General features: G+C 46.8%; 1 protein-coding gene and 1 long non-coding RNA gene across 3 annotated transcripts; one reads left to right on the top strand and one right to left on the bottom strand.

The window, feature by feature from the left end:
- Positions 1–6,712: 6,712 nt before the first annotated feature.
- PHB1 (prohibitin 1) lies at positions 6,713–19,783 on the top strand. Of its 2 annotated transcripts, none has more exons than XM_083408441.1 (7): positions 6,713–6,798; positions 7,788–7,920; positions 10,142–10,303; positions 12,719–12,861; positions 14,380–14,496; positions 17,310–17,405; positions 18,755–19,783. In XM_083408441.1, the coding sequence occupies exons 2-7, from the start codon at positions 7,833–7,835 to the stop codon at positions 18,965–18,967; spliced, it is 819 nt and encodes a 272-aa protein (XP_083264567.1). In that variant the 5' UTR covers positions 6,713–6,798; positions 7,788–7,832; the 3' UTR covers positions 18,968–19,783. The 2 variants fall into 2 exon arrangements, with proteins under 2 accessions (XP_083264567.1, XP_083264568.1); XM_083408442.1 differs by having other exon boundaries at positions 6,790–6,985.
- Positions 16,448–21,082, bottom strand: LOC310661901. The gene is made up of 2 exons (XR_014504160.1): positions 20,988–21,082; positions 16,448–17,250 (listed from the first exon to the last, which is right to left on the bottom strand). It is a non-coding gene; the product is annotated as an uncharacterized lncRNA (long non-coding RNA).
- Between the last annotated feature and the right edge of the window lie 1,394 nt (positions 21,083–22,476).

Below are 22,476 nucleotides of genomic sequence, written 5' to 3' on the forward strand. Positions count from 1 at the left end.
AGGGGCAGGAAACATTTTTTGGCCCAGTGGATCAATTCTGCAGACTGAACCACTTGCCACTCATCTGTCAAACTTGCCTGAGTGGGATCTGCTTTGCCCGCCAGCTGATGAGTGGAGGGTTCAATCCTGCGCAGGTGGCGCTGTGGTCTAAACCACTGAGCCTCTTGGGCTTGCCAATCAGAAGGTCAGCAGTTCGAATCCCTGCAATGGAGTGAGCTCCCGTTGCTCTGTGCCAGCTCCTGCCAACCTAGCAGTTCAAAAGCACGCCAGTGCAAGTAGATAGATAGGTACCACTCCGGCGGGAAGGTAAACGGCGTTTCCGTGCACTCTGGTTTCTGTCATGGTGTTTCGTTGTGCCAGAAGTGGTTTAGTCACGCTGGCCACATGACTGGGAAAGCTGTCTGCGGACAAACGCCGGCTCCCTCGGCCCAAAAGCGAGATGAGCGCCGCAACCCCACAGTCGTCTTTGACTGGACTTAACCATCCAGGGGTCCTTTGTCTTTACCTGGCATGGGTTTGCTTCACCAGCATGTTTCTCACAGGGAAGATGCTGGCAAAGTAATAATAATGATATAATATTAATATCCCACCCATCTAGCTGGGTTTCCCCATCCACTCTGGGCAGCTTTGAACAAAATATTAAAAATACAATAAAACATCAGACATTAAAAACTTCACTAAACAGGGCTGCCTTGAGATGTCTTCTAAAAGACATAGAGTTGTTTATTTCCTTGACATCTGATGGGAGAGCGTTCCACAGGGGGCACCACCACCAAGAAGGCCTTCTGCCTGGTTCCCTGTAACCTCACTTCTCACAGTGAGGGAACTGCCAGAAGGCCTTCGGAGCTGGACCTCAGTGTCCGGGCTGAACGATGGGGGTGGAGACACTCCTTCAAGTATACTGGGCTGAGGCCGTTTAGGGCTTTAAAGTAGCACCCAGCATAATTAAATCCTGCCCACTGGATGTCATCATGCATGTCCATTCCATGGACATGCATGGAAATTTTGATGGTAATAATAATAATAATAATAATAATAATATCATAAAGCTGGAAGAGACCCTAAGGGTCATCTAGTCCAACCCCTTGCAATGCAGGAATCTAAATGAATGTATCCATGACAGATGGTCATCCAACCAATAATAATAATAATAATAATAATAATAATAATAATAATAATATGTTGTGCTTTTTAATATAGTGTATAAGATGTCAGGGAGAAATTTGATTTATTTGCTGCAAACTAAATCTGCCCCTTGTGATTCTATTGCATGGGTAGGCAAACTAAGGCCCGTGTGCCAAATCCAGCCCAATCGCCTTCTCAATCCGGCCCGCGGATGGTCCGGGAATCAGCGTCTTTTTACATGAGTAGAATGTGTCCTTTTATTTAAAATGCACCTCTGGGTTATTTGTGGGGCATAGGAATTCGTTCATTTTCCCCCCTTCAAAATATAGTCCGCCCCCCCGCCCCCAAGGTCTGAGGGACAGTGGACCGGCCCCCTGCTGAAAAAGTTTGCTGACCCCTGTTCTATTGCCTGCAGAGACAGGGAGGGGGCTTATGGGAGGGTCGAACATCATTGCGGGAATAGATAGCTTGTGCCTGACGCAAGCAGAGACCCTCCACAGCCCCTGACTGATGTTTTGGGTTAAACGCATGACAGCAAGACAAAGGGACAGCAATAAAAGTGATTCATTTCGGAGCTCATAAATCAGCCAGTGTGCCATTGAGCAAGGAGAACCCACCATTAGCAGCTGGTTTTCCGGAACCACTCCCCCACTCCCTTTGCCTCGTCCTCCCTCCCCTCTGGCCCTCTTAAGTTTATCTGATACCTGATAGATGTCAAGATCTAAGCTGTTGCCTTGCAAATCACCAACCCTTTGTCTTAATGAAGACCCTATGCTTGGGGGTATGAAACTGAAGGCAAAACCAACAGAGCAGTGCTTGAGTTTGCTAGAGTGGGGAGCTGTGGAAGGGACTTGATATACGCTGTACTAGATACTTAGGTCTTTGTACATGGAGTTTTCTTGACAGGGATACTGGAGTAGCTTGATGCTTCCTGCTCCAGGTGGATCATGTTTGGTCAAAACTCTCCACTATGACCTGTCCATCTTGGGTGGCCCTGCACGGCATAGCTCATAGCTTCTCTGAGTTATTCAATCCCCTTCGCCACGACAAGGCAGTGATCCGAAGAATTGATGCTTTTGAATTATAGTGCTGGAGGAGACTCTTGAGAGTCCCATGGACTGCAAGAAGATCAAACCTCTCCATTCTGAAGGAAATCAGCCCTGAGTGCTCACTGGAAGGACAGGTCCTGAAGCTGAGGCTCCAATACTTTGGCCACCTCATGAGAAGAGAAGACTCCCTGGAAAAGACCCTGATGTTGGGAAAGATGGAGGGCACAAGGAGAGGGGGACGACAGAGGACGAGATGGTTGGATAGTGTTCTCGAAGCTACCAGCATGAGTTTGACCAAACTGTGGGAGGCAGTGGAAGACAGGAGTGCCTGGTGTGCTCTGGTCACAAAGAGTCGGACACAATTAAACAAAAAAGATACTTAGGTTATCTTTTCTTCCTTCTCGGACAACAGGCTAAAACCAGACCTTCAGCAAAACTTGGGTCATTTTTTTCACCCACCAAGACGGATGGGTGAATACAACAGCGCCTCCCAGTGGCTACTGGAGAGAAACGCTTGCAAGAAGACGGAACCGAGATGGGATGGAGGAGGTCTCTCACTTATGTCTTGGGTGGGCAACATATGCCAAGCAGAGGGGCTCCAGCTCCAGCTAATCTGCATATTTCTTGCATGTAGTGATGAACATCCTTCCCCACAAACATGAGGCTTGCCCAAGCCACCAGGGATGGGAAGCACATGACTCTTTTATTCTGTGTTCCTCTGATTATCCCCACCCACCCCTGCTAATGTAAAGTCAGATCCGAAAGATGTTTAGCTGGGCTTAGAAAAGCAAGAGACTGCAGTGGGTGAGGGAAGAGGTAGTATTTTTTATTTCTTTCAGTAGTAAATAAATGAATGAGGCTGGTCTCCAGCACCTGTCAATCCTGCCAGGATGGCCAATAGGAACTTTACAGTGGTAACCTTGGTTCTCAAACTTAATCCGTTCCAAAACCAAAGCGTTCCAATACCAAGGCGCGCTTTCCCATAGAAAGTAATGAAAAATGGATTCATCCATTCCAGACTTTTAAAAACGACCCCTAAAACAGCAATTTAACATGCATTTTACTATCTAACGAGACCATTGATCCATAAAATGAAAGCAATAAGACAGTACTGTAGATGATAAAAATTAAAATTAATTGATTTTTCTTACCTGCACTGATGACAGTCATTGTTTGGATGGGGGGCTTTTATCCATTTCCGCAGTCACACAAGCAATCAATCAGTAGCTGAACTGGGTTCCCCACAGTCACAAAAACAAATGAACCGAAAAAGCCTCAAAAACAAAAACGCAAAATTAATAGCAAAAATAAAAGCGCCAAACTTAATCCGTTCCAGAAGTCCGGTAACTTCCGAAATGTTCGAAAACCAAGGTGCAGCTTCTGATTGGTGGAGGCACCCCGGAAACAATAGCCGACAACCGCATCGGACATTCGACTCCCGAAAAGCGTTCGAAAACCGGAACACTTACTTCCTGGTTTTGGCATTTGGGAACCAAGGTGTTTGGGAACCAAGGTACCACAGTAGTTCAACAATAATGTGGAGCCCAGACACCTCTCCTTTGAAAAACTAAGCACTCCAGTGAAAAGAAAGGCAGTTGCCATTGATAGCCCCCAATCAATCATTCTTATTCTGGATAGGTGAGTGTATTATTGCCCTCCCAAGATGCATTGTCAGCAGATTTCCTCGGTCTATCTCTCTCTACTCAATAATATACCTCTGCTCCTAGAAATGTTGCTTGCTCAGCAGTGTATTGGAGGAAAGAAAGGCAATTTTGTGCCTTTTCCTCACATTTTTAATGGAAGATTAAAAAGAAGAAGTAATGACCTATTGCTCTGATTCTGCTTAGTTAGTACTTTAATGGGGTTCGATGCCACAGTCAGCGGGGAAAACAGCCAAGGGGAGAGCCAGGCTGAGCAAAAGGGGAAGAAAATGTGGTCAGAGGCGCAATGTCTTCCTTTGTGGGCTGTTTGGACAGGCCGGTCTGTGGCATTCTGTCCATGCTCAGAGCTCCTTTTGTGCTTGATCACTGCAAGAAATTTTCCACTGCTGCTGAGCCCTGAAAACCAAATTTGGGATTCAGGCCTGTCTTAAAGGAAGCCCCTTTCACCTGCAGCACATCACCTGTGTCAGAGCGTTTTCTTTTGCCATGAACACCTCTGTGTTCTTGGACAGTACCCAAACCTCTGCCCTCCAGATGTTTCGGATGACAACTCCCATCATTCCTGACTATTGGCCGTGCTGGCTGGCTAGAGCTGTTGGGAATTGGGCTCCCCAACATCTGTAGGGCACCAGGTTCTGGAAAGCTACCCTAAGCATATTGCTAAGAATTCAAGTTGTATTATTCTAACCTGATGGATACAAGAGACCCTGTTACTAAGTTATGGGAAACAGCGCCACCTACTGTTGGAACAACAGCATTACAGTTAAGATTCTGCATTGCATCACCTCCTTGGCAGTACAGTGGTACCTCGGGTTAAGTACTTAATTTGGTCTGGAGGTTTGTTCTTAACCTGAAAGTGTCCGTTCTGTAACCTGAAGCGTATGTAACCTGAAGCGTATGTAACCCGGGGTACCACTGTACAGTGGTACCTCGAGTTACATATGCTTCAGGTTACAGACTCCACTAACTCAGAAGTATTATCTCGGGTTAAGAACTTTGCTTCAGGATGACAACAGAAATCGTGCTCTGGCGGCGCGGCGGCAGCAGGAGCCCCCATTAGCTAAAGTGGTGCTTCAGGTTAAGGACAGTTTCAGGTTAAGAACGGACCTCCAGAACGAATTAAGTTCTTAACCCAAGGTACCACTGTAATAGGGGGCCTCTGCGAAGCAAAAGGAAGGGAGGTCCCTTTCCCACATCAGTACTGGTGGCAACTTCAGAGATGGTGGGAGGCTGCCAGTAACTTTAATGATTGACAATGACATGGGTGTGTTTGGTGCTCCCCTCTAATAGCAGAAAAGTACTACAATGGCTCCACGTCATTGACTGCATCGGCCTGGGTTTGTAGGTTGCCCATCTGTTAACCCCACTTCAAGTCCACGCCGGCTGGCTGCAGACCCCTGGAGACCCCCACACATGGCTGTCAATGTTTTCCCTTTTTTAAGGGAAATTCCCTTATTCCGAATAGGATTCCTTGCGAGAAAAGGGAAAAGTTGACAGCTATGCCCCCACAGGGCAGCCCCCACCATTTCCTTGCTAGGAGAGGGGAGACACCAGCAGTCTTCCTATTCACCAAAAGGCTGCTGTAGAGGCAGCATTGGGCAGAGGCAACAGATCTTTCGTAGTTATCGGATCTGTTCTGTTCTTGTTTTTAGTATGTATTTTGTGTTCTTCTTTTGTATTGTTATGCTGCGAACCGCCCTGTGATCTTCAGGTGAAGGGGGTCACGAAGAGTCGGACACGCCTAAACGACTAAACAACAGCATAATGATAATAGTGGGGTGTGGGGTGTTTTTTTTTGAAGAATGGAAGTCCTGTTCGGACTATTTAAGAAAATATTATATAGTTTGATGCACCGTATTTTTCGCTCTATTGGATGCAATTTTTCCCCTCCAAAAATTGAGGGGAAATGTGTGTGCGTCCTATGAAGCGAATGCAGGCTTGTTCCATATGGCTTCTTTAGCCCTGCGCAGCCTCTCCCGGCAGGAGAGAGATTTTTTTTATTGATTTCCCCGTCTAAAAACTAGGTGCGCCCTATGGTGCGAAAAATACGGTACTTGCGAGCAGGATTTGAAATATGAAGGAATTCGAGTATGGATGTGTTGGTATAAGAAATGGAATACAATGAGCAGCAGAGGGGAAGAAACATCAAAAACAGTGGAAAATGGGGCGGGAAGTTGAGCAAGTACATAAGTGTGTGATAAATGAAAAGAACTTATGTGATAAGTGAAATGAAAAACGATAACGATATCGTCGGTAACGATAACGATATCGACGGCAACTATATCGGTGGAACCTCTAATATATTGATATCGTCAGTAGCGATAACGATAATGTCGCTATCGATATCGATGTACCGCTGATAACGATAACTATATCGATATCGTTATTGACGATATCAATAACACTGATATCCATATTGCCGGTAACGCCATCGATATTGCCGATAACGATATCGATATCGCCGATAACGATATCGATAACGTAATGATGATAATAATATGAGTATAAGAGTATGACAGGTGTCCAGCAATGGGTGGGGTGGGGGTGAAGAAGCTCCATATTTGGGAGGGGGCGCTTGTTTTCCCCTCCCTTCCCGCACTGGCACCGCTGCCTTGGTGCTTGGTGCTTACAGGTGGGAACGAGCACCAAATACGGCGGACAACAACTCCCAGGATCCCCTTGCGCTGCCCCAAAGGCGAAAGAAGGTGGCGGTGGTGCCGCGGTGCCCTTCGGGATCTGTAGTTCTCACGCCTTCCAAGGGAAGGCCCTGCCGTTAAGCGCCCTGCGAACGGAGCAGCGGGTGGGCTGGGGAACTACCGATCCCGTCAGGCGTCGCGGCCCTTTTAGGCGGGAGCCAATCGCGGGACGCTCCGCGGTCGCGCGGGTTTCGCGTCATGCCTCGAGCGACAAGGACCAGGTGGCTCGGCTGGGCATTCACGCGGAGGTCAGCGCTGCGCTGCGAGGTGAGAGTCGAGCGCGGGAGGCGAAGGGCCTTGGCTGCTGCGCCCTTCGCGCCCCGGAGCCCCGGGAGGGTTGGCAAACGGTGCTTGGCACGCCAGCGGCTGCAGAAAAGGAAGAGAAAGGGGAGGGGAAGATAGGGAAACGGAGCTGGGAGAGCGCGGAGGTTAATTAGTGACATAAAGTAACGAGGTAAAGTAGGAAAGGGAGAAAGGTTCTGAGAATATTATTATTATTATTATTTATTTTATATCTATACCGCCCTTCACCCGAAGATCACAGGGCGGTTTACAATAGAAAACACGAAAATATATAGCATAATTTTAATAATACTAATAATAATAATTCACACACACCCTCCCCAAACAAACACAGTTAAAAAGGCCCTTGGGAGAAGAGGAATGCTTTTGCCTAAAGTTAAGTGGAAGGCGGCGATTCCCCTGCCCTCCATCTTTTTGTGGTTTTGAGCAGGAAAAGGATGTGCAGTATCTGTCATAGAATTGTAGAGCTTCATTCAGTCCAACCCCTGCTGTGCAGGAACCTTTTGCCCAACGCTGGTCTCGAACCCACAACCCTGAGATTAAGGAGTCTTGTGCTGCAGCAGCAGAGCTCTCATGATTGGTAAAATTAAAAAGTAAGCAGTAAGCAGCGGTAGAATATAGTGATGGTGAGAGAGGGTGGGGGGTTGGGGGGAGAAGGAGGCGGGTAATGCAAGGCTGGGAAAGGCAGTGGTCCCTGAGAAGGGGGAAATATGGGGTTAAGGTGAGAGACGAGTGTAGAAAAAGCATAGGAAGCTTCTGTTCAAACTGTGTTCCAGATGCCTTGGAGTGCATTGCAAGCTGGGGAGGGGGGGGCTAGGGGGCTTAGAATCATAGGATTGGAGAGATGGAAAGTACCCTGGTGGTCAAATCCATCCCCCTGCAATGGTATCTTCTGGGAAGCTGTTTCACTGAGTTGTCTAATGCTGCTGTATCTTTCCTTTATGTTTAAGTAGGTGTGATTTTTCGGCAGCACAGGAGGCGGATTTGAGCTGACACCAATGGCTACCAAGATCTTTGAGACAATCGGCAAACTTGGCCTGGGGCTGGCAGTTGCTGGCGGAGTCGTCAACTCTGCTCTTTATAACGGTGAGGAGGCCTTTCCTTCCATAACACTAAGCTGTTGCATGACTGACTATTTTTGTTTATCTGGAATTATTCAGGAGAGCCCAAAACAAACCACAACCTCTCATGATTTTCCTATGGAATAAGATGGGAGTCTACAGGATCCTATCCTTTCCCACAGGCTATGTAGCAGTGATTTTTATAGAAAATATGAGGGTCTGGATCCTCACCTGCAGTCGGAAAATAAAAACAAGGCACAGCAGTGGATATACAGATACGGTATTTCTCCTGAATATGGTCTACAGCAGCGGTAGCTAAAATGGCGCCCTCCAGTTATTGTTGGATTCTGTCTCCCGTCAGCCCCAGCCAACAGAGGGAATGGCCAGGGCTGATGGAGTTGTAGTCCAGAAAGATCTAGAAAGGAACCACCACGTTGGCTACCCCTGGTCTACTGGTGCTATAGGAGACAGTCTCAAATGCTTTGGCTGCAACAAGCCTAATTCCCTATCTTATAGATCACTTGCGCTTTGGTAGCCGTTGAGTTCATCCAACTTAGGGCAGTGCTGTTGGCTTCACCTGGTTCTGTCATTTTGTAGTGGGGAGAAGGAGGAATGTGCTTATTTAGTCCTATTTACTAATGGCAAACTCATTCTCTGAGCACCAGCCCTTATCTTGCCAAAGTGGCATGTTCTGCACACAAGAAGGGTGGCTTGGACAAACGCCAAGGCCTGCAGAAGTACAAAAATATATTTGGGGACTGAGCGTGCTCAGTGTGCATAGAAGGCTTGGTGAATGGAATGACGTACATTGGAAGGGGGCATGGCTGGTGGAACTCTAAATCAGGGTGGATAAAAATCAATGGTTTTTTTAAAAATTAAAAAATTGATTTTAAAAAAATTAAATCAGATTTTTTATTATTTAAATCGGATTTTTAAAATAAAATGCTTTTGGAGGAAAAATCTTTCTAAAGATAGTTTTCTATTTAAGTTATATTATAGTCCAAAGGCTATTCATGAGGAAATAAGGATTTGTTTTAAGTTTTTCATGTGTGTTAAAACTCAGTCTAAGGTGGTTGTTGTTGTTTTTTAAAAAACCACATCAGTTAACAAACATGGATACATATGCTACAATGTTATTGTTTTAGTTAAATAAATTGTTACTAATGATTATTTTTCTCCTTCCAATAAAGTACAGCAGAAAATTTGTCTATATGTAAACAGTTAACTTATCAATCCTCACAATAATGTCATAATTATCTGTCTATGTATTTCTAATAGTATAACCAAGTCGGTAATTTTTGATATAACTGTAAAAACTACTCTGAAAAGTTATTATTCCAAAAATGGAACCTTCCTCTGGTTGTAAATATTAAGATTATACCAGCAAGAATGAGTCTTTCTGTTAAAAAAAATAATGATTTAAATCAAGTCTTACTGACTAGTGATTTAAATCGTGATTTACATCTATTTTATTTAAATCAAATCCCTGCTCTAAATCAAGCACTCCACAAAACAACTTTTTGCAGGACCTGTTTGGCCCATTTGTAATGTTTGTATGTGTAGTTTTATTAAATTTCTGAAATTTTACACATAAAATTCCAATACCTTTAAAAAAGAAATTTCTTTTCTATTTTTGACTTCCCAACCCTTTTTCCATGATGTTTTTCGTTTCACCCCCTTTGCTGCACCCTATCCACACTCTTTTTATCATATTCCTCCTAGCACAATAGTTTCTAATCTTTTCTTTTGCTCATAACTCAAAACCTGTTCGTGGATTCTTCATGTTGTAAAATTTCTTCAAATAATCCGTAAAGGGCTTCCATTCTTCAGGCCCATTTCTATTCTTTAATACAGTGTCCCTTTAAGAATTCAGTGGTGATGTGGAAGAAAAAGAAAGGCCAGTCCACGAAGGGAGTAGGACAAATGGGGGGTAGGGGGGGGTGTATTGGTAAGTGTTCGAGGATTTGAACATGTGCTGTTCAACTGATTTTTCTTAATGCTTTTAAAAAATGGTTTTTCAGGAGTGTGGATGGCGCAAATGTAAAATTTACATTTCTTGATCTTTTGCCTCTGGCCCCACTCACCTTTGGCATGTGCCCCCCCCCCCAAAAAAAAGTTGTCCGGAAGAACATGTAAATGATCCAGGTTTACCTAGAATCTGGGCGTAGGAATCGTCACATAATTATTCAATATTTCTTCTTTGTGTTTTGAGTGCAATGTTGCTGAGCTGTTTCTCTCTTCTCTAGTTGACGCAGGCCACAGGGCTGTCATCTTTGACCGATTCCGAGGTGTCCAGGACATAGTGGTGGGAGAAGGGACCCATTTTCTCATTCCCTGGGTGCAGAAGCCGATCATCTTCGACTGCCGCTCTCGCCCACGTAACGTTCCTGTAATCACTGGCAGCAAAGGTGAGCAGTGGGTGGGTGCAGTTTTTTATCCTCTGGACTCGGGAGTCGGAAGTTGGGTCTGGGTAACGGGAAACTAAACACAAAGGCGAGCCGCCCTAACTACATACCAGCTTCTGACCCCAAATGCATCATTTTTTTAGCAGCAGCTATAAAGGCCGCTTTAAAATTGAGAAAGAAGCACATCCATTTGAATGTGTCCTTTTCCATAATGTTGCACGTAGTCATAGCAAGGGGTGTGTGGGGTGTTAGAGGAGGGGTAATACCTCTGGTGGGACGCGGGTGGTGCTGTGGTCTAAACCACAGAGCCTAGGGCTTGCTGATCGGAAGATTGGCAGTTTGAATCTCCGCAACAGGGTGAGTTCCCGTTGCTCGGTCCCAGCTTCTGCCAACCTAGCAGTTCAAAAGCACGTCAAAGTGCAAGTAAATAAATAGGTACCGCTCCGGCGGGAAGGTAAACAGTGTTTCCATGCGCTGCTCTGGTTCGCCCAGAAACGGCTTAGTCATGCTGGCCACATGACCCGGAAGCTGTACGCCAGCTCCCTCGGCCAGTAAAGCGAGATGAGCGCCACAACCCCCGAGTCGCCCACGACTAGACCTTATGGTCAGGAGTCCCTTTACCTTTACCTAATACCTCTTGTAGGGGACATGTCATATTCCTCCTGGGGTGGTTTGTCCACCTTTGGTCCCCACCTTGCACCCAGCTCTCACCCAGGACTCCTAGAAGATCCCAACATGCAATAGCAGCCACACCCCGAGAATGGCTTTGACTGGCTAGCTGAACCAGGTGAGGGTGGTCGGTGGGTCTCAAACCCTTGGCTAGCTAGGCACTTCCCCTGCATGCGAAGACAAGCTCCGGCAGATTGATCAAACAAAACCAATACAGTGGTACCTCGGGTTAAGTACTTAATTCATTCCGGAGGTCTGTTCTTAACCTGAAACTGTTCTTAACCTGAAGCACCACTTTAGCTTATGGGGCCTCCTGCTGCTGCCGCGCCGGCGAAGCACAATTTCTGTTCTCATCCTGCAGCAAAGTTCTTAACCTGAAGCACTATTTCTGGGTTAGCGGAGTCTGTAACCTGAAGCGTATGTAACCTGAGGTACCACTGTAGTGGATCCAACAATCAAGAAGGCAGTTTCTGCACAAGCGGTAGACGGAAGTGAGGGGCAGATGGGGCTTGTCAACCTGGGTGGGCAGCCCATCTAGGAAAAGGAAAACTTTGATCTTAAACCACCGCTGCCTTTGAGGAACATCTTCAGGAGAAGAAAAGGCTAAGGAGTAAACCCTATACAAATTTGGAGTCGCTAAGATGGTTCAATGGCACCTTGTACTGCTCCTTCTGGCAGCAACTGCAGCCAAGCTGGTGCCAAACATATTGTTCTGCTTTCCTTTGGACCACATCAGCGAGGCGTCTGGGCAGCCCAGGAACTCTGTACGCAATGCCGTGGCTTGTACACCAGGGAGCTCACTTTGTTGCTGCTGACACAGCAGTTTGACCACCCCTGGAGGTGCGCTCCATTGTCTCTCAAGACGAACGGATGCCGACAACAACAGTCATAGCCATCTCAGTGCTGCTGCTTATGTATCCAAAGTGGGGGTGGCATTAGCAAGTTTGTGGGGAGCCCCAAGGTTTGCAGAAGTACTGTATTTTTTGCTCTATAGGACGCACTTTTTCCCCTCCCAAAATTAAGGGGAAATGTGTGTGCATCCTATGGAGCGATTGCAGGCTCCTTGGATAGCCGCCTGAAGCCTTCGGAGTGCAGCGTGAGTTCCTACTGCGTTCTGGAGGCTTCAGGTTCCTTTCGCTGAAGCCAGGAGAGTCTTGCTCTCCTGGCTTCAGCTAAAGGAACCTGAAGCCTGTGGAGCGCAGCGGGAACTCGCGCTGCGCTCCGAAGGCTTCAGGGATAGCCGCGCACAGCCCCTCCGGCAGGGTGAGGTTGCACGCGGCTAAAGAGGAAGCCAAGACAGCCAGCGGGATGGATCCCACTCACTGTTTTGGCTTCTTTGCTCTTTGGGGGGGGGGGGGGGGATAAGATTTTTTTCCTTGATTTCCCCCTCTAAAAACTAGGTGTGCCTTATGGTCCGGTGCGCCTTATGGAGCAAAAAATACGGTACATAAAACCTTTAGAATCCTCTCTTCCCAAGAGCTCACTGAGCAGTGAGTGTTCTGAGCAGGATATTGGACTCTGACCGGCTGTTGCTTTTGGGGAGGGGGCAGGAACTGAGAACTGGGAGTGGGGGGCGGAGTTTGGAATCCTCGATGCCAGCAACATTTTGTTGCGGGTCCCACCTGCAAACCCCTAAAGCAGTAGTGGTGGAATTTGTGCCGCCGCCAATCCAACTTAACATTTTGATCTTTAGCACTTGCTGAGACTTGTTCCTGCTCTGACCCTCTCCCTGCTTCCCTCCCCTGGTAGATCTACAGAACGTGAACATCACACTAAGGATCTTGTTCAGGCCGGTGACCATGCAGCTTCCCCGGATTTTCACCACGATCGGCGAGGATTACGATGAGCGAGTGCTCCCTTCCATCACAACTGAGATCCTCAAATCTGTGGTGGTAAGGGCCAAGCAACAGCTGGTGATATTCCTCTTTTCATTGGAAGCCTCTGGCTTCATTAATAAGTAAAGGTAAAGGTACCCCTGCCCGTACGGGCCAGTCTTGCCAGACTCTCTGGTTGTGCGCCCATCTCACTCTATAGGCCGGGGGCCAGCGCTGTCCGCAGATACTTCCGGGTCACGCCGTTTACCTTCCCGCTAGTAAGCGGTCCCTATTTATCTACTTGCACCCGGGAATGCTTTCGAACTGCTAGGTTGGCAGGCGCTGGGACCGAACAACGGGAGCGCACCCCGCCGCGGGGATTCGAACCGCCGACCTTTCGATCGGCAAGCCCTAGGCACTGAGGCTTTTACCCACAGCGCCACCCGCGTCCCGCCGGCTTCATTAATACTGGAGCCCTAAATGGCAGGGCTGGGGAACCTTGGACTGCAGCTCCCATCATCCTTGACTGTTGATTATGCTGGCAGGGGCTTATGGGAGTTGGAGTCCCACAACAGCTGGAGGGCTTCAGCTTCCCCTCTTTGGGCCTTGCATTCCTCTTTTCTCATCCTCTGAAGGAAGGAAAAGGGGAGCGGTTGTATTACAAAGCCAAAGGAGAGATCTTAAGGGGTACATGGAGACCAGCAGCACACCTCGTGTCACAGAGTTTTCCATTAGGATTGATCCTTTTGAATACTAACCAAGGGCCAAGCTAGATGTGAGAGGGTTAAACTGCCCAGGTATAGGGTGGTATATAAATTATAATAATAATAATTAAAATACTAAATGGTAGGTGTGGCTGGCCTGATCCAGACCCTGATGTAGGCAGAGGGGCTTTTACCCTGTGCCACTTATGCAGTTCTGATCTAGATCACCTCTTCCCACTGCTTTTCTTTTTAATAATTTTCAATAGCATAAACAGTCTCATGTCTAGCTCAGTGCTAACTAAAGTGGTAAAGGGATGCGGGTGGCGCTGCGGTCTAAACCGCTGAGTCTCTTGGGCTTGCCGATTGGAAGGTCAATGGTTCAAATCCCTGTGAGTGAGAGCCCATTGCACTGTCCCAGCTCCTACCAACCTAGCAGTTCGAAAGCATGCCAGTGCAAGTAGATCAATAGGTACCACTGCAGTGGGAAAGTAAACGAAGTTTCCGTGCGCTCTGGTTTCCGTTAGTGTCCCATTGCGCCAGAAGCGGTTTAGTCATGCTGGCCACATGAGCCGGAAAGCTGTCTGTGGACAAACACCGGCTCCCTCGGCCTGAAAGCGAGGTGAGTGCTGGACTTAACCATCATGGGGTCCTTTACCATTTTTTTTTTTACCTTAACTAAAGTGGTATTGGATAATGTCTCAGAGTAACGGAGGGCAAGAGCCGGGAAGGTGTGTTCATGCATTTGCCTGGATCAGAGGATGCTGACTTGGCAATCCACATCCAGCAGCGTCCCTTGCAGGCTCCTTAGGGTTATGTTGTAACAAGGGCGCACAGCTTTAATGAAAGCTCTTTGGTTTACTTTCGCATTTATCATTGCTTGTCTCCTTTTTAGGCTCGCTTTGATGCTGGCGAGTTGATCACGCAGAGAGAACTCGTTTCCAGGCAAGTGAGCGAAGACCTCACGGAAAGAGCAGCAACTTTCGGCCTCATCCTAGATGATGTTTCCTTGGTAAGAGCTACCTTCTAGTTTGGTTTACAGCAGGGGAAGGAAGCTTGTGGCCCTCTAGACCTCGCTGAACTCCAGCTCCTATCATCCCCAGCCAGCATGGCCAGTAGTCACTGGTTGTAATCCAGCAAATTCTGGAGCAGGCATAGGCACACTCGGCCCTCCAGATGATTTGGGACTACAACTCCCATCATCCCTAGCGAACAGGACCAGTGGCCAGGGATGATGGGAGTTGTAGTCCCAAAACATCTGGAGGGCCGAGTTTGCCTATGCCTGTTCTGAAGGATCACAGGTTTCCTACTCTGACTTTAGGGACTGGACCCTTCAAATTCCATTCTCTGCACCACAAAATCTGCAGTGATAAAATGTTCAGGGTAGAGCAATCAGAAGATTTGGATCGGGGGAATATTTACTGCTGAAAAAAATATGTGTTTATTCAGAAGCTGTTAGGTTTGTGTCTTATTTTCTCCAGAGTTAAATAGGTTAGTGATTTTGTTTTTCACCTGCCGGACATGCAAACCTTAAGGCCATGGTTAAGGTAAAGGTAAAGGTACCCCTGCCCGTACGGGCCAGTCTTGACAGACTCTAGGGTTGTGCGCCCATCTCACTCTAGAAGCCAAGGGCCAGCGCTGTCCGAAGACACTTCCGGGTCACGTGGCCAGCGTGACATCGCTGCTCTGGCAAGCCAGAGCCGCACACGGAAACGCTGTTTACCTTCCCGCTAGTAAGCGGTCCCTGTTTATCTACTTGCCCCCGGGGGTGCTTTCGAACTGCTAGGTTGGCAGGCGCTGGGACCGAACAGCGGGAGCGCACCCCGCCGCGGGGATTCGAACCGCCGACCTTTCGATCGGCAAGCCCTAGACACTGAGGCTTTAACCTACAGCGCCACCCGCGTCCCTAACCGCGTCCCATGGTTAGCCCTTCCAATACCGCAAACCAATAGTAAGGTCTCGATTGCGAATTTGGTCAGCTACTGCAGACGGTTTGCATAATCCAGGCTGAGGTTGTGTTTTGATCCCTAAAGTGGGCCTATCGGCCTTCAGATGTTGTTGGATGGCAATTCCCATCATACCCAACCATTTGTAGTGCTGCTAGGGGCTGATGGGAGTAGGAGTCTTAACTATCTGACAGGTCCCCATCAAAGGGATGCTCAAAGTACAATTGAGAGAAGTGAGCAAGCTTGGGGGCTCCCTCTGCTGGGTGCAGTGAGAGGTTTGGGAGGCTATCAAGGTGCCAACAAAAGCAACACAAAATTCTCGGTGGCGTCTCTGTCAAAACTCCAAAGCTGTTATCACCAAATGCTTAGGAACCTTGACAATTGAGAGCCAGGAGATAGATGATAGATAGATAGATAGATAGATAGATAGATGGATATAGATAGATTGATTGATTTTCCATCTCTGCTTCCAGCAATGTGGAGGAAGGCCAACATTTCACCATTAGTTCTTAGAAGTCTAGATTCTAGAACAGAGCTTTCAAAACTGTGTTGCAACATGTTAGTGTGTCAGCTGCGGTGTGTAGGTGTGTCACGCGAACGCACCCCGTGCTCCTCCCGGGGCTGGAAAGGGGTTAGTTTAACCTCCTGTTTGCTAGTAAAACTGAATTACTGTGTCACGAAATGATGCATGTCTAAAAAGTGTGCCACCAACATGAAAAGTTTGGAAAGCTCTGTTCTAGAAGATGGTATACTCTATTTCTCTGGCTTTGCAGTGCTGTTTGCCTGTAAGAATGCAAGAACTCAGCCAGCCACCACCAACCAGGATGCGGTAGTCCTATGATTCCAAGAAAAGGAGAAGAGGGAAAAGTTGTGAATAATGTACTGAAGAGCTTTCAATCAATTTTTATTTTATTTGTATGCCACTTTCCCACTAAAATATAATGCTCAAAACAACTTACAACAAAGAAACAGGCATGCATTTCTAACAAATGCAAAAAAAAATCAGTTTTTTGCAAAGCAAAAAAAAAAAAAAAGTAACAAATTTCATAATAGCACAGCAAAACAAAAATATAACAACATACAAACCCCCACCCCCGTATTTCAATACTATAAATTTAATAAGATTGCTTAAACAACATGCAACAACCAATAGCAAGTAGAACAGGGAGAAACACACACAGCATCCAATAGGAAAAAATGCTCAATTGAACTGAATTTTGAGATTTGGCTTTGCATCGCAGTCATTGATAAGGCTGATGAAGTTGATGGGTCCAGCAACACCTAGATTGCCCATTCCTGCTTTGGAACAGCCTCCTAATCCCAGTACCCTGATATAGCTAACTGAAGGTGCATAGGACTGAAATAATCACATATTCTTCCCCTAATTTACTTCCCTACCCCCTTCATCACCCCACCTTCCTGTGTTGTTTGCCTCTGTGTTTTTTTTCTTCTTTTCTAGACTGTAAGTCTTTTGGGGCAGCAGAGACCTGTCAAACCTGTTTGTAAAGTACCAAGTCTGTAGATGTTGCTAACCTAATCAATTAAAAAAACCAGCAGCCAATGCAGTACATCTGTTAAGCCAGTGGTGCTTAAATGAAACCTGCATATAAGCTGTGGACCTTACCTCCTTTTGGGACTGATCATGTTTCTCCAGATTTGGTGCCTACTTTACCGTCTTTTCAGCACCGGGTTAAGGCATATTTTTATTTACCCAGGCATTTTTAATTTCTATAATCCCTTGGCCGTCTTTGTAATTACTTTGTGTTATATTATGTTTCAATTAAGCCTCTGTCCTCTTGTACATCGCCTGCCCTGGGAATCTGTTTGGAGGTAAGACAATAATGTTTTTTGAGCACGTGCATTTATTCTTCCCTCTTAGACACATCTGACATTCGGAAAGGAGTTCACGGAGGCAGTAGAAATGAAGCAAGTCGCACAGCAAGAAGCAGAGCGAGCCAGATTCATCGTGGAAAAGGTGAGGACGTTGAGCTTGCCAGCTGGCCTCAACATCTGTCGTTGTTTCTTGCCAATGCGAGGTGGGGTTTTTTCACCTCATTCAGTGTTCCACTTACTTCATGTTCTGCAGAACCCATCCCTTCCAATGCACTGTTTCCTGTGTTGCAAATGCTTTAGAGCAGCTTTGGGGAATCCGTGGCCCTCCAGATGTTGTTGGACTACAAATGCCATCAAGCCTGGCCATTGTCTGGAGCTGATGAGAGTTGGGAGTGAAAAAGGATTTGGAGGGCCACAGGTTGCCCACCCCTGCATAAGAGACATCAGAATCCTCTGGGATCAGACCAGAGCCATCCTATTTTCTGCAGTACCAGCCAGATGTTCTCTGGGAAACATACAAGCAGGAGAAGAAAGCAACCGCCATATCCTGTTTTTGCTCCTCAGCGAGTGGAACTGCTTTTTGAAATCTGGAGGTTGCTTGTACCTGCCATGACCCATAGCCACTGTGACAGACTTACAGCATGATCCTAAGCATGTTTACTCAAAACTAAGTCCTACTGAACTCAATTGGGCTTGGAAGACTCCATGAATTTGTCTTAACTCGTTTTTTGAAGCCACCTAAACTGGCCCTTTTCATTTATCTCATTGACAGGGACGCGGGTGGCGCTGTGGGTTAAACCACAGAGCCTAGGACTTGCCGATCAGAAGGTTGGCAGTTCGAATCCCCGTGATAGGGTGAGCTCCCGTTGCTCGGTCCCTGCTCCTGCCAACCTAGCAGTTCGAAAGCACGTCAAAGTACAAGTAGATAAATAGGTACCACTCCAGTGGGAAGGTAAACGGCGTTTCCGTGCGCTGCTCTGCCTTGCCAGAAGCGGCTTAGTCATGCTGGCCACATGACCCGGAAGCTGTACGCCGGCTCCCTCGGCCAATAAAGCGAGATGAGCGCCGCAACCCCAGAGTCAGCCACGACTGGACCTAATAGTCAGGGGTCCCCTTTACCTTTAAACTGGCCCTTTTCATTTATCTCATTGACTGTCCTGTAAAATAGGCTGGGCTGTGAAAGATGGTGACTTGCTTGGCGCTGCCTAAATCAGCAATTGGAGCCTGGTCTCTTTTTCTGACACTCCTATGGCTACTGAGCATGCTGAGCCATCACTGAGTGTATCTGTGCATGCAAGTCTGCAGATAACTGCTGCTACTCTGGTTTCCTTGGGTGCCTGTTTTTGGTTGCAGTTCTGTCGGCATGCGCCACCTGAGTTCATTATTATTGGGGGCACATGACCTGTTTATCAGCACTGCCTTTGACCAAAGTTCACTGTCTGTATCTTCTCTCTATCCCTCCCCCACCCCCCAACCCGGTCCCCTTCACAGGCAGAGCAGCAGAAGAAAGCCGCTATAATCTCAGCTGAGGGGGATTCGAAGGCAGCTGAGCTCATCGCCACGTCGCTGTCTTCAGTGGGCGACGGCCTCATTGAGCTGCGCAAACTTGAGGCAGCCGAAGACATCGCTTACCAGCTCTCGCGCTCCCGCAACATCACCTACCTGCCCTCAGGACAGTCAGTGTTGCTCCAGCTACCACAATGAGTGTCCTGACTCTCCCCATCCCCGTGTTATTTTTCTACTATTCCCTTGAAACTTAACAGATGAGTCAAAAGTATATAATCACTGAGATTTCCCCATCTGGGGGTTGACAGATAGCAGGAAATCAAATGGATTAAAAATCCCTCGATCTAATTAAGGCAATCTCCCTTTCCCACTCTAGAATATAATTTTTAGCAGATCAGTGCTTGGAATAAAAGCTATAAAGGAGTGCGGGGTGTCTGTTTTTGTCCACTGGGAAAGCCTTTTGTTTTGGTAAGACCTTGCCATAGCAGCCTGCGGTCTGTGTAATCGGAACTAGGCCAACTTTGGTTTGCTGCTGTTTACGGAAAAGAGAAGGGTTTTTTTTTTCCTTGCCCCACCTTCTTTCCTGCCAGATCTAGTGTCATAGAGGTAGCATATCAGCTCCTCTTCCTGGTTTATTTCTCCCTAATGTCTGGTTCTGCAGTAATGCTTCAGACTGCAACAGCGCAGATCTAAAACACCTGATTTAGTTTCAGTTCTGTATAGATCTGAGATTATAATGTTCCCATATGTGGAATTACAGTTCCTGGGGACAGCTCTCTCTCTTCTCTGTAGCTTGTATCTGACCTTGTGCAGAAAAAGGCTGACCTTTTAGGCAGAAAGCATCTATTCCACATGTCTCAAGGCCCAACTTTAAGAGGGGTACTTATTCCACTGATAGGCTGCATTCATGAGTGTGTTATTGGGGCTCTTTTAATTGAAAGATGTTCACTTTAACAGTGAAACTGCAAAATATGAAATTGTACTAACCAACCTTCAATAAATGAACAAATAAAATGCCCCTTCTTAACTGCGTGGTTTGTATTTAGCATGTGGACAGTGTTACTAAAATTTATGGTTGTGTTTGCTTTTCACAATTTGCATTTTCCATCAGAGGTGGGGAGGAAAATCTAGCGAAAAAATGTTGTGTGTGGATGGCAGATTGGGACTACAACTCCCATGAACCCTCAGCCAGGATTGTCAGTGATTGGGGATGGTGGCAGTTGTAGTCCAACAACATTTGGAAGGTGCCGTGTTGACTATCTTGCACTCAATTAGTCCCAGGAAAGCCTCTAAAATCTTACAGCTGGTTCTGCAAAGGTGAGCAAAAAAACAGGATTCCCCACCCCACTCCGCTGCTGCCCGGTTACTGAATTTAGTGTTCATTTGAATGTTAAAGGGCAGGACCTGCATTTGAATTGTGTGATTGACACATGTCTGGGACATAGCGAATCAGATTCCGGGAAAGATGCACATCAAATTAATGCTTAGTTTCTAAATGTGTTTCGTTCATGGGCCTCCTTATATTTCCACAGAAGCAGGTTTCTTTAAATTATATCCAACTACGTTCTCAGAGTAAACCCCTTGAAATATTTGGGCCTAGGTTAGTCCTCTTCATTTCAGTGAGCCTACTCTGAGGAGAACTAACATTGGATGCATATGTTAAGACCACTGGAAGAAAAAGATGTCCTGCCGAATGTTTTTTGAGACATGGCTAGGCAATAAATTGAGAAGCTTGTATGGTATTAAGAACAAGGGTAGTAAAGTAATTGAAGCTAGGTGCTGTTCACTGGCAGAGTCAACGGATGATTCCTGCCACAGGCCAATGTTACATTCTGGGCTGGCACTCAGAGCAGCACGTAGCAGCTGGATCTAGCCACTCTTTAAATTCCCCACAATGCCCTGGGCCTAGCATTGTTCTGGGGCATTATGGGAAATTAATGTGATGGCTAGAGTCCAGCCCTGCTTTGCCACCGCAGCCAGGGCTCACTGACGGAAGAGATGACTCACCAAAATACATTTTTGCCCAAGGCCCCCCTCAAATCTGCCTTGTAAGTTGAAACGTACGTTCAAAGTGTTGCATGGTCAATTTTGCAGTGCTTGTTTTCACAAGGCTGTTTTTGGCTGCCTACAGTGCCCCCACCTTTGATCTCAATTTTCACATGAAAGGACATGTCACCTGGGCAGAGAAAGAAAGGGAAACTGCATAACAAACCCACACCTGTTCGCATACTGCAGCCATTTGCCAACACACAGAGCGACACGCCTGCCCCTCAGCTGCAGATCTTAATCGGGACCGTGATTTCCCTGTTGGCACTGGAGGCTGAAGATGCCTAATCTGCTTTCCACATAGATGCTCCCTAGCCCTCGGAATATTTCTCATGGCATTTTTCTCCCCAGGCATCCTGGCTGCAATCCCAACAGATAATCTACCTCCCATATCCTCCCTGCGGTTTCACTTGGCAGCCGCTCCAAGCTTCAGTTCTTGCCGTACGTTGCCGCATATACTTGACTTCCAAGAAGCAACGATCCCACTCTCATGCCAATGCGCAGGTGGTGTGAGAGTGTTTCTTCACCTGCAAATGTAGAAGCTGCGAGGCAGTTTGGAATGTGCTTTTGGATGCAGCGGGTGGAGAACGTCTGCGTACCAACCTCACCATGATCTGCTCTCTGGGGAACACAGAAAGCTGTCGTTTACCAGGTCAGATATTCTTTTACCATCTAGTCCAGTGTTGTCCAGGCATAGCCAACTTGGTGCTCTCCAGGGGTATTGGTTTACAACTCCCGCCAGTCCCATCCAGAATGGCCTATGGCAGGCATGTCCAAAGCCCGCTTTGGGCGCCTAATCCGGCCCGTTGGTCGGTTTAATCCAGCCCCTGTGGCAGTTTATTTCCTGGGGCAAAATCCTAAAAAAACCTCAACAGCTTCAATCCTAAAAGAAGCTCAAAGGAGCTCAACAACTCCACCCCCTAAAAATCCTTTAAAAATTTCAGCAACTTCAGCAACTTCAAAGCCCAACAACTTTGGGGTAAAATCATAGAAAACGCTCAACAACTTTTCAATCCTAAAAAAAAGGTCAACAACTTTGGTTGGCCCTTTGGTCAGCCCCCACGGTCCTTCACTTCATCAAATCTGGCCCTCTTTGAAAAAAGTTTGGACACCACTGGCCAAGATGGGAGTCACATTTCAACAAAATTCCCAGGGCTACCCCTGTTCTACTCTGTATGGCACTGGCTCTCCAGGGTTTGTGGCAGGTATCCCAAGTAAGAATAAAAAAAGATAGTACTTAATTATTGTTGACAGTATTCAATACCAATATGGGGGCCAGGAGAGAGCAAAAGGGATTATATGAGAGGTAAGCATTTCCAAAGTATTTTTGCTGTATTGTTTACATTCCATTTTTCCTCCAAGGAACTCAATGTAGTACATGTGGTTCTCCCCTCTCCACTTTATCTTCATAACAACCAGTGCTATTTTTCTAGAAAGAAAGCTGCCAGAACTCGCCATTAATGCCTCCCTTGTTCTCTTATAATGGCAATGGCGTCCACCTGGAAGGTGCCGGAACTGAGTTCTGACAAGTCCTGGCTGAAAAACAGCCCTGTGAGATAATTCAGTCGACGGTGATTGGCTCAAAATTACCCAAAGAGCTTCATGAATAAAAGGAGATTTGTACACCAATCTCTTAAATCCTAATCTTACACACTAACCAC

Source organism: Podarcis tiliguerta (assembly GCF_965153285.1).
Source record: "Podarcis tiliguerta genome assembly, chromosome: 13".
Classification (NCBI taxonomy): domain Eukaryota; kingdom Metazoa; phylum Chordata; class Lepidosauria; order Squamata; family Lacertidae; genus Podarcis; species Podarcis tiliguerta.